A 12500-nucleotide genomic window follows, 5' to 3' on the forward strand; every position below is an offset into this window, starting at 1 on the left:
CTGAAAAAGTGATAGTCCGATGTTATATGTTAAAGATTAAACCCATTTTTTCTTTTATGGGAAAACCATCTGAACTAATACTCTAGAGAGAGAGAGAGAGAGAGAGAGAGAGAGAGAGAGAGAGAGAGAGAGAGAGAGAGAGAGAGAGAGAGAGAGAGAGAGAGAGGACCCTTTTTTCTCTTATAGGAAAACCTTTAAAATTCTATAAATAATACTCACAGAGAGAGAGAGAGAGAGAGAGAGAGAGAGAGAGAGAGAGAGAGAGAGAGAGAGAGAGAGAGAGAATACTCCAAGATCTACCCAGAAAGCAAAAGCATACCCTGCCCAAAGAGTAAGCCAAATTTCTGAGAAGTACCGTAGATTTACCTAAATAAATTATGTGATCATCGCAAGACTAACGACTATTTATTCTAATCTTAATATTAATAAATTCATTGCTAGTATCTAATTTTGAGCTTCCAAAACAATAATTTGAAATCTGGAGGGGAACGATATAAATTTATTTGAAGAAACAACTAGAATTTCTTAAAATCCGGCCAAATTTGGTCCTGAAACCACTGAAACGGATTAAAATCTAGCCAAAATTGGTCTTGGAAAATACTGAAATTTATTGAAATTCGGTCAAAATTGTCTTGAAAAAAATTTAAATTGATTGAAATCCGGCCAAAATTCGTCACGAAACATATGAAATTGATTAAATTCCAGCCAACATTGGTTTTGAAACAACTGAAATTGATTAAAAGTAGGCCAAAATTGGACTTGAAAAGACTGAAATTGGTTAAAATCGGGCCAAAACTGTTCTTGAAACAACTCAATTTGATTGAAATCCGACCAAATTCCGTTTTAAAATAACTGAAATTGATTAAATTCCGGCCAAAATTAGTCTTGAAACAACTGAAATTTATTGAAATCTAACCAAATTTAGTCTAAAAGCAACTGAAATTAATTAAAATCTGGATAAGATAGCCATTAAAACAACTAAAATTAACTAGAATCCGTGCCCTTCCTTCAGCCGAGTTTTCCAGACTCACTTTGATAAAATCTCGCAAATATAAGAACACCTGAAAACCTTAATTATCTCCAGAGTTTATTTACTTACTTGGTTGACAGCAGGTTGTATGCGGGCGTTGGCACATATCTTTCTCATCTGTCTTATGTTGAAGTTTGATATACCAATTGATTTTGTTAATCCTTTGTCAGCCATTTTTTCCATTTCCTTTGAGTGGTATCAGGAGAGGAAAGACATAAGTTGATGATTTATAGTAATTATAGAACCTTCTTAACCAGTTTAATAGCCAATGACTATTTTTTATTTTGAATTAAATATATAACAGTTCATTAAAAGAATTCAAATTATCTTTGTTATAATTAAAGTAAATTTAATAAGTGAACAGTGCCTTAAATAATTTCTACAAATCAAGCAAAAAAAAAAAAAAAAAAAAAAAAAAAAAAAAAAAAAAAAAAAAAAAAAATTGAATGACAAATATCTGACTAATTATTCTCTAATCTTAAATGTAATCAATCAATAGTTTCATCTCGAAAGACCACGTCTAAGGAATATGAGTAAATGTGGGGAACTAATAAGAATGGAGTTGAGAACATACCTTCCAGATAGCAATATGATCTGTAGACTCGTCGATAATGGGAAGACCTTTTTCATTTACAGGGTAGACGTTTTCATAATCTGTTGTCTAGAAAAAAAAAATAGGATAAATGAATCTAATGTTACAGTCCAAAAAGGAATGCCATATCCACTCATTTAAAGTATTTTTAAGTTGGAACCAGTCCCCCAAGGAGGACTACTAACAGCAATAGTGAATTAATCACGAAGCCTACAAGACTACCTGCTGAGTCTTCAGCAGCCATTGCCTGACCCTCCCTGGTCCTAGCTTAATGGAGAGGGAACCTGGGCTCTGATCATGTGTACATATGATCAGTTTCTAGGGTATTGTTCTGCTAGCTAAGATATTTTTAGTCTGTGGCCCCTGCCATTCATGAGTGGCCTTTAAACTTTTAAATGCCAAATTTGTCTTTCCATGAGAGTAAAATAATATGAAAAAATAAAAAATCCTTATTTGCAGTATTGGAATATGCTACATTTATTAAAACGCCTTGTTCCAGGTGTTACTCAAAGTAGGCTACTTCTATATAGAGCTGAAGTTATCCTATTAATGTGTTAGTTCTCTTACAGGGTCTCAATATTATTTAACCATACTCTCCAAATACTTTATTCTTTAGCTTGATGGAGAGGGAATCTGGACTCTGATCATGTGTATATATGGTCAGTTTCTAGGGTATTACTCTGCTAGCTAAGATATTTTCACTGTCCCTTGCCTCAACCATTCATGAGCGGCCTTTAAACTTTTAAATGTCAAATTCCCTTTTACCATGAGAGCAAAATGATATAAAAAATTAAAAATCATTATTTGCCATATTGAAATTTTCTACATTTATTAAAACTCCTTTGGCCTGCTGTTACTCAAAGTAGGCTCTTATATGTAGAGCTGAAGTTATCCTATTAATGTGTTATTAATGTTCTCTTACAGTATCTCATTATTGTTTTAACCATCTTCTCAAAATAATTTATTTGCTATCTCTACCTGATATTATATTTCAACCTGTCATTTCTCTCTTTGTTTCCCATCCCCTTTGTTGAATTTAAAAACTACAACCGTATTATTATTATTATTATTATTATTATTATTATTATTATTATTATTATTATCATTATCATTATTATTATTATTATCAATTGCTAAGCTACAACCCTAGTTGGAAAAGCAGGATGCTAAAAGTCCAGGGGCTCCAACAGTGGAAAATAGCCTAGTAAGGAAAGGAAAAAAGGAAAAATAAAATATTTTAAGAAAAAAGTAATCTTAAAATGAATATAATAATCAAAATAAAATAAACCGTAGAAACTTGAATGGATAATGAATTCTTATAAAAAGGAAAAAAAATCAGTTTATTTAAGTATCCTCCTCAGCTAAGATAATAAACAAAATATAAATTAGATCATGAATTATTAGAATACGTGGCAATTCTAAACTTGGTGCTAATTAATTTAATATTAATAAGCTAAGTATAGATAGACTTACCTTTAAACCAACAGGCGAATGTACGAGATAAAGGTCCACATAATCCAGCTTCAGTTTCTCCAGAGACATCTTGAGACATTTTTCTACGCCTCCTGTGTGCATTCCGATCATTGGCAGCTGTACATAAGGGAAGGGTTATTATTATTATTATTATTATTATTATTATTATTATTATTATTATTATTATTATTATTATTATTATTATTATCCTTCACCATTTTCAGAGTTATGATTATTGAACTATATATTCTAGTATTACATTAATAAACTTTATAAATTTCTTTCAATTCTGCATTTATTAAAGAAAAAATAACTATTCCAGTCTTAAGAAATTCATAAGATTCATAAATAGAGTTAATATTAATATTAATTTTTTTTTAAAAGTTAGCACCCACCACTCAGCCTAAATTAATTCTGATAATAATAATAATTTAAATAATTTTAATGATAATAATAATTTGAAAAGACTTGAATAATTTAGTGCAGAAAAAAGAGGGCGCAGTCTAAATATGTCTTATCTTAGCCTTTGAACATCCTTAACCTGTAAATATCACAGTGAACTATTGTCATAAGATTTCATATATACGTATACATACATATGTGAAACTATATATTCAGTATACATATACAGTATATATATATATATATATACAGTATACACACATATATATATATATATATATATATATATATATATATATATATATATATATATATATATATATATATACATACATTTTTATATATATACACACACACACACACACACATATATATATATATATATATATATATATATATATATATATATATATATATATATATACATACATTTTTATATATATACACACACATATATATATATATATATGATTTGTATATATATATATATATACATATACATATATATATGATTTATATATATATATATATACATACATATATATATATATATATATATATATATATATATATATATATATATATATATATATATATATATACTGTATATACATATATTCATATAAGTATATGTACACGAAATACGACAGAAAAATATAATTATAACCCTACTTGAAATTGCTCCTCTTCATCCGTACTAGAACAACAAACACACGAACAAACCTTAGTGACAACGAAGATCTCGCTCCGACTCCTCCCGGTTTTCTGAAGCCACTTTTGGATTCCCTCCCCGACGCCTTCTTCGTTCCTATACTGGAAAGCAGTGTCTATGTGACGGTAGCCAAGATCGAGGGCCGTGACGATCACTTCCTTCAGGACTTCGATCGGAGACTGTAAATGATAGAGGAGATTGATTGATTGATTGGGAGTTATATGGCATCCCGATATTTAAGGTCATTGATGTTGATGATAGAAGAGAAATTTGCTATTGGAGATAATAATTGGGAATGATTTTGTGAAAATTAGGTATTGAAGAATATTATTGTCATAATTAGATATTACAAAAGTATCATATAAGATAGTTAGATATTACATAAATATTATATAGGATCGTTAGAGTAATTTTTCGATGGAGAAGAACATTTAGTTTTGGAGATAATAATTGGAAGGATTTTGTGAAAATGAATTATTGAAGAATATTATTGTCATAATTAGATATTACAAAAATATCACATGTGATTGTTAGATTAAATTTCAGTAGAGAAGAATATTTAGTTTTGGAGATAATAATTGTGAATGATTTTTTGAAAATTAATTATTGGAGAATATTATTTTCATAATTAAATATTACAAAAATATTATATAAGATAGTTAAATTAAATTTCAATAGAGAAGAATATTTAGCTTTGGAGTTAATAATTGTGAATGATTTTTTGAAAATTAATTATTGGAGAGTATTATTTTCATAATTAAATATTACAAAAATATTATATAAGATCGTTAGATTAAATTTCAATAGAGACGATTTACTTTTGGAGATAATAATAGGAACAATTTTCTGAAGAGGATGGTTATTATGGTGACTAAAGATAATGGAAAATTTAATTTTTTGGATGTTTAATAGTGATTGTTAAGATATAGTTGGAAAGTAGATTGGTTATGGTGATATTTGTTTTAAATAAAGTGCTACTCAATGTATTCATAGGAAACTAAATGTGGTGATGGTGTTAAAAAATTTAGCCTCTTGACTTCACAAATAATAAAGCCATAAAATCCTGATAATATCTATGAATATGATGATTTTATTTAATAATAATAATAATAATAATAATAATAATAATAATAATAATAATAATAATAATAATAATGATAATATTAATAATAGTAATAATAACAATAATAATAATAATAATAATAATAATAATAATAATAATAACAATAATAAAAATAATGATAATAATGACAATAATAGTAATAATATAAATGTATCATCTACGTATCTTTTGTAGTAAATTGGCTTAAAATCTGATGGACAATTATTTAAACATTTTTCTTCATGATAACAAAGAAAAATATTTGCTAGAGTGGCAGATAAAGGTGTGCCCATTGCTAAACCCTCATTTTGTTTGTAGTAATTTCCATTAAATACAAAGTAGGTGTTATTAACGGTTAAATCTAAAAGCTTTCTGAAATAATTTTCATTCAAACCTCTGAAGTTGTCGTTATTGTCATATATGAGATTTGTAATTATATTAATAGTTTCCTGAACCGGTTTATTTGGATATAGGGACGTTACATCTAGACTTACAATATAGTTTTCTTCACTTATTGGGGTATCTTTAATGTCATTAAAAATTCTAATAATAATAATAATAATAATAATAATAATAATAATAATAATAATAATAATAATAATAATAATGAAAATAATAATAATTATCTGGCTGATTGTAGCGCTCTAGAGAAGAGAATTATCCGGAAAATAGAAAAATTGGATAAGAAAATAAACTCTGCCGATGCAGCCATTACTTTTAACTCAACCTGCCTAAAAGAGGGTCTCCTACTACAATAATAATAATAATAATAATAATAATAATAATAATAATAATAATAATAATAATAATAATAATAATAATAATAATAAAAATAATAACAAAACATAAACTCATAATTCATATCAGAACTCAAAAATAAAATAAAAAAAAATTTCCACTCAAACAAGACCTTCCTTCTTGACATCATTAGCCGTCACTCAACTCGTCAAAAGCTTGAAATCAATCAATCAATTGATCAGCCGGATGTATGAAAAACAAGGCTCACTGTTTCTTATCCGATGTCCGGAGATCTGTTTCGAGACGTGACTTTGGCCAGGTTGCTGTGAGAGAGAGAGAGAGAGAGAGAGAGAGAGAGAGAGAGAGAGAGAGAGAGAGAGAGAGAGGAGAGAGAGAGAGAGAGAGAAAGAGTGGAGGTTGTTCGTAGAGGTGATGTAGTTTGCTTGTCACTCCGTAAGTTTTAATGATGGTGTGATATGGATATTATTATTATTAATATTATTGATATCATTATTCTTATTATTATTATTATTATTATTATTATTATTATTATTATTATTATTATTATTATTATTATTATTATTTCTGTTATTATTATTATTATTATCATTATTATTATTATTATTATTATTATTATTATTATTATTATCATTATTGAGTATAATAAATCTATTTTCTCAGGTGGTAAACCATAATATATTCATAGAAATACTCGAAAATCCCTAAAGCTTTACGAAGACATCGTCAGACAATGAGGGAAATTTCATAGCAGATCACAAATGTAGATTTTGTGAGGGGTCGAGTAAGCCCCAGAAGTTAGCCTGCTTTAGAACCGACGTGAATCCCGTTGCAAAAAATGGAATCGGGACCTTTATCGAAGAGGGGGAGGGCTTTTGAGATCAGTCATGAAATTCTTTGAAGCATTGTGGAAAATCATTTGCGTATTTAAAAATTTATGTTAATTTTTTCATTTAAAAGAATTTAAGATTTTTATTTACCAATACTGGTTAATATATTTCGGAGTATCCAAATATATTCGTCTTATAATTGTCATCAACATAGCCTTTATACCAAAGTGCAATTCCATCGTTAAGCCAATGTAGTCCTGATGAAGAGCCATGTATAAAAGGGATCAAAACAGGTGTTGACACCGAATGATAAATAGAGAGTGGTAAATAAAGTTTTCTTGTTATCGTGAAAACTTACTGGAGTTCAGTTATACGTCATAAATATATTACGTATTCATTATAAATATAAATTAACATGGCCAGGTACCACATATATATATGTATATATATATATATATATATATATATATATATATATATATATATATATATATATATATATATATATATATATATATATGAACTCACAAACATATATGGTACATTGAAACATATTCAAGATTTAACAATTTTAATCCTCATAAAAAAACAGATCATGCATATATAAACATACCTGCCAACATCCCAGTCCCAGAAGGGGCATGCGATGACCACTGCTGAGAAGGACCGACTTCTCTCCCATATTTGGGTTTCTTTTCGGAACCAAAAAGCTGAATCTTATCTGAGGAGGAAACAAAGAAAATTAATAAATACTGACCCTTAGTGCAGGTAGCCTTCCAAAAGTATCCAGTCTATAATAGTATATTCTTGCATAATCTTGCAATCTTTATTTTTCTATATGTTCACTGCTTAGTTTGCTAAGTAGCTAAATTACACATATAAGTTGGCCTGAATTAGATTGAAACCTCAATTTAGATCGGCATAAGAAAATCTAAAGATGCATATTTCAATGGGTTTTATTTAAAAATTCATGTAAAAATAATGGTGGAAGTTCACAGGTAAAACCCTTACTTGGAACTCATAATCAATTTACTCATTTGATCAGTAACAGGAGTCATTAATGACCAGTAATATAAAGGTAAGACGAAGGAGAGACAATCAAGATTCTAGATTTTGAAGGCGCTTGACCTTAATCTTTATTATAAATATAATGTTGCTCTTGTGTGGGTGTTGTACAGTGAAGGGCAAGCTCGCCTGAACCATGTAAAGACCGAGCGCCCTAAGTTTGGTTAGGTAAGGTTGGGTTAGGTTAGGAAGCACACATAACTTATGCATTTTTTTCCAAGCTCCAAAAAATCCAGCTTTCAAATACGTCCTGAGTAGCATAATCATAACATGAATTTTGAATACTTTGAATATTGTATCGTTTTTATAAAAAAATTAAAATCTTTCTTAACCGAAAAATTACTTATTTCATAAGCAGTTTATATGACAATACAAGCTGACATAAGAAAATCTGTGGATATAGTCTTTGGAAATACTTTAATCACAAGTGAATTTTATAATGAAAAATATTTAAAGCCACTTTCTCCCCAAGGAAAAATGCTGTTATAAAGAACGTTGACTACATTCATCTTTGTCTCGATCGATAAAAATAATGTGGTAAACTGATAAGAAAATATAGAACAATACATTTTACATCTTTGTCACTATCACGAATGCTTATACCAACACAAATCTCTCTCTCTCTCTCTCTCTCTCTCTCTCTCTCTCTCTCTCTCTCTCTTTGTCTATATATAAACATGTATATGCGTACATTCTGAGTAAGGATTCCTTAACGTGGTGAAAGGATTTGTATATCGCCATAATCAGCAAAGCTGTACTAGTCAGGGCCACCCATACTAGGTTGGTTTGCTTTGAGCGATCAGACTAAAGTCTCCCATCATTACCAATCCACAGTGACCAGCGTGGTGATGAAAACTGTCCAAACCCTAGACATAGCTAAGGACATATCTGAGGCCATTGTCCTGCAGTGAATTAGAAATGGCTGCGTTTGTTGTTTATCATTGTTGTGTATTACTCCCTGTTTCATGCTGGCAAACAGGGGCGTCCCTTTGAACGCAGGAGGTTCTAGTTATCCTGCAACGACTCCTTTAAAAAGATGATTGACACCAATGAAACAGGAGAGGACAGAGTAACAAGCGATCTCTTGGTACGTGTAATTGGTCGTTTTGTTCGTTATCGTGACCTGCATTAGATCCTGCAATAGATCCTGTAATTGGTCCTGTTGTAGCACACAAATTGTGTTCCATTGTTCTCATGAGCTGTCAATCAAAATTCATGCCTGGTTCTCTTTGAATCTTGCGAACATTTACTTTCGACTTTCTCCTCTTGCAAACACTTTTTTTTCTTCTTTTTTTTTATTTTTAAGAATTCTCTTCGAGAAGTGATATCTTGATTTTGCGTACAATGAGTATTTTGTTGGAAATGTGTTTATACACATGAACTTTTTTTGCATTGTTATTTGGAAGTAGACACTTATATGGATACTAGTTCTGCAGTTCACTTGTGCATACAGTATATGTACTCCATCTGTACATATGTATATATATATGTTATATATATATATATATATATATATATATATATATATATATATATATATATATATATATAATATATAATATACACACACACATATATATATATATATATATATAAATTATATATATATATAGATTCAAATAAGCCATATATATTTTTGATATATTAATGTCTGGATTCTCTTAACGACCTCGGGATCAGAGCCCCAGGCGAAAATCACACAAAGACAAGAGCTTGGCTCCAGCCGGGAATCGAACCCTGGTCGGCAAGCTTATATAGACAGTGACTAACCCACTTGGCCACGAAGAAAAATTTATCATATATATATATATATATATATATATATATATATATATATACTATATTATATATATATATATATATATATAAGTACTCAAGGTCTTTCAAAAGGCCGCAATAAATTTCGTTGTCCATTATCAAGAGTTATTACGAAGACAGCAAATGAAACATAATCCCAGTGCTTAGTATTTCTCGTCGCATATAAATGTGCATTTAGCTCACAAAACATGATACTGAAACTGTCCAATATATTCTGTTGTTATGTCACAATATATCATCCGTTTTTTTTTTATGAAATATAATAATCTTTGATGCAGTGGGGGAAGATTATGGAGGTATGTAGCAACTCTCCAACAAGCAAACATATTAAAGGTTAAAGGTTAAAGGTGTCTGGTTTCAGTTCCAGTTCCATCAGAATAGATGCTCACCAGATCGTCAGCCGGGCAAGCCCAACCCCCCACTGTGGTGCCCTACCACATACAGTATTAAAGGTTAAAGGTTAAAGGTGTCTGGTTTCAGTTCCAGTTCCATCAGAATAGATGTTCACCAGAACGTCAGCCGGGCAAGCCCAACCCCCCACTGTGGTGCCCTACCACAGCAGTAGCCTCCCCAGTAAACAGCTTAAACTCACGGCCCTGGGCGGGGATCGATCTCTTGCCACGCGAATGCTAGGCAAATGCGTTACCATATTAGGAATTGTTTTTTCTAGACAATGGATATATTTTGTTTATGGGTAAGAATTCTAGAACATAACACTTTAAATACTTATAGATTTAATATCTTGATATTCATATTATATTATTACAGTGAGGTTTTACTTTTTTAGAGGCGTGAACCGCCAAATAATTCCATTGTTGTGGGTAGCATGTAGGAATAGAGATAACATATATTGTAGATATTAGGTAAAGAATTCAAGCAGAATCGACTTTATTATTATTGAAAGGGTGGAGTTTTAGCAGCCCAATGAGTCAAACTTGACTCCTACAGAGCTCGACCGAATATATATTTTTAACACCCCATCCTCCAGTTGATCTTGCATGCACACGTTACTTCTCTCTCTCTCTCTCTCTCTCTCTCTCTCTCTCTCTCTCTCTCTCTCCTCTCTCTCTCTCTCTCTCTCTGACTTTTACCGAATATATATTTTCAACACTCCATCCTTCAGATGATCTTGCGTACATACGTTACTTCTCTCTCTCTCCCCCCCCCTCTCTCTCTCTCTCTCTCTCTCTCTCTCTCTCTCTCTCTCTCTCTCTCTGACTTTTACCGAATATATATTTTCAACACTGCATCCTCCAAAATCCAAATTATCTTGCGTACACACGTTATCTCTCTCTCTCTCTCTCTCTCTCTCTCTCTCTCTCTCTCTCTCTCTCCTCTCTCTCTCTCTCTCTCTAGGTCCTTTTACAGAACTTTGTTACGCACAAGTAAACAACTGTTCACCTTGAACTCTATACTTGCTTGATCACGCCTCTTATCTGACCACTTTCTCCCCATTATTCATCAAGTATAATGAAATTAATTTCATGAGAAGAACTGATAAGTCACAAAGCTAAGCTGAGAGTCATTGTTGATACTATATTCCATTTCTTTTAGCGATGCATATTTGCACCGACTCGTGGCGGTGCCCTTTTAGCTCGGAAAAGTTTCCGGATCGCTGATTGGTTAGAATAATTATTCTAACCAATCAGCGATCCGGAAACTTTTCCGAGCTAAAAGGGCACCGCCAGCGAGTCGGTGCAAATATGCATCGCTAAAAGAAATGGACTATAGTCTGTTCTTCCCTCGCTTAGCAATTCCTTATCGACTTTTCCACCTAGGCTTCCCCCAAACTCCTCCATCCTTAGTTCACAAGGATGGTGAGGTTGCAGACACCACAAGAAACTATCGAGCTAGAGAGGGACTCGAACCCCAGTCCGGTGGATCCCCAGGCAGGGACGTTTCCAATAGGCCACTGTATGTCTATACTATTTTTTCCCGACTCTGCCACCTAAGGAAATGTTATTTACAATAACATAACAACTGGCAGTCACTGAATCATTATTATTAAGGAATATTCATGTATATCTACTTCAATGACCGTAGGTGTTGTGACGCCACTCAAGAGAACTAAATAACGTTATTTAAGTTCAGGATAGAACTTATCATACGACAAATAGAATAATTATAGTGCAAAAGAGGGTATTAAAACTTCTGTGACATTTACAATATACATCCAGATGTACGATAATTTCATTCGAATTGAGCCTGGGGAGGATGGTAAGTTGTAATTACAGTCTAAATTGCATAGAAAAATATATACCCTTCATCGATTAGATAAATTGGGTACTGAATAAAAATTTTCAATATTAGATTTTTTAATAAGAATTATTCGTAATGATTCATGGGGCAATTAGCGTAGCCTGTTAATTAAAGCAGTTTAATAACTATGGGGATAAAAAAAAAAAACACTCGTTTAGAACAAATATCAATAATCACGATAAATAAGATATTTTTTTCTCAGAGTAACCCTGATTTTTTCAATAGTAACTCTCAACACAAAGCAGGAGCCCGTGTTCCAATCATGTGTTGGGGCAATTAAAAACAGAAACACAAGACAACAAGCAAATACTTAACGTAATAAACATTTACCATAAACATACATAGTAATTTGGGGGTAAATATGAAAAACATTTCAAATCTAAATTAACAATTACAAAAAAATTGGGGTAAAATTGAAAAAACAAATGTACACTAACAATTAAAAGTTAAAAAACTGAATT

General features: G+C 30.9%; 1 protein-coding gene across 1 annotated transcript in view; it reads right to left on the bottom strand.

Moving 5' to 3' along the window:
* The window catches only part of LOC137650698 (aldo-keto reductase family 1 member B1-like), a 23838-nt gene that overhangs the window by 7071 nt on the left and 4267 nt on the right, over positions 1 to 12500 (bottom strand). The window contains exons 2-6 of the mRNA XM_068383862.1: positions 7511 to 7618; positions 4221 to 4388; positions 3096 to 3212; positions 1605 to 1691; positions 1100 to 1216 (exon numbers count right to left, since the gene is read on the bottom strand). Of these exons, the coding sequence (XP_068239963.1) occupies positions 1100 to 1216; positions 1605 to 1691; positions 3096 to 3212; positions 4221 to 4388; positions 7511 to 7579 (558 nt within the window). The 5' untranslated portion in view covers positions 7580 to 7618. The remainder of the gene's footprint in view (positions 1 to 1099; positions 1217 to 1604; positions 1692 to 3095; positions 3213 to 4220; positions 4389 to 7510; positions 7619 to 12500) is intronic.

The sequence above is a fragment of the Palaemon carinicauda genome, chromosome 12 (assembly GCF_036898095.1).
Source record: "Palaemon carinicauda isolate YSFRI2023 chromosome 12, ASM3689809v2, whole genome shotgun sequence".
Lineage (NCBI taxonomy): Eukaryota > Metazoa > Arthropoda > Malacostraca > Decapoda > Palaemonidae > Palaemon > Palaemon carinicauda.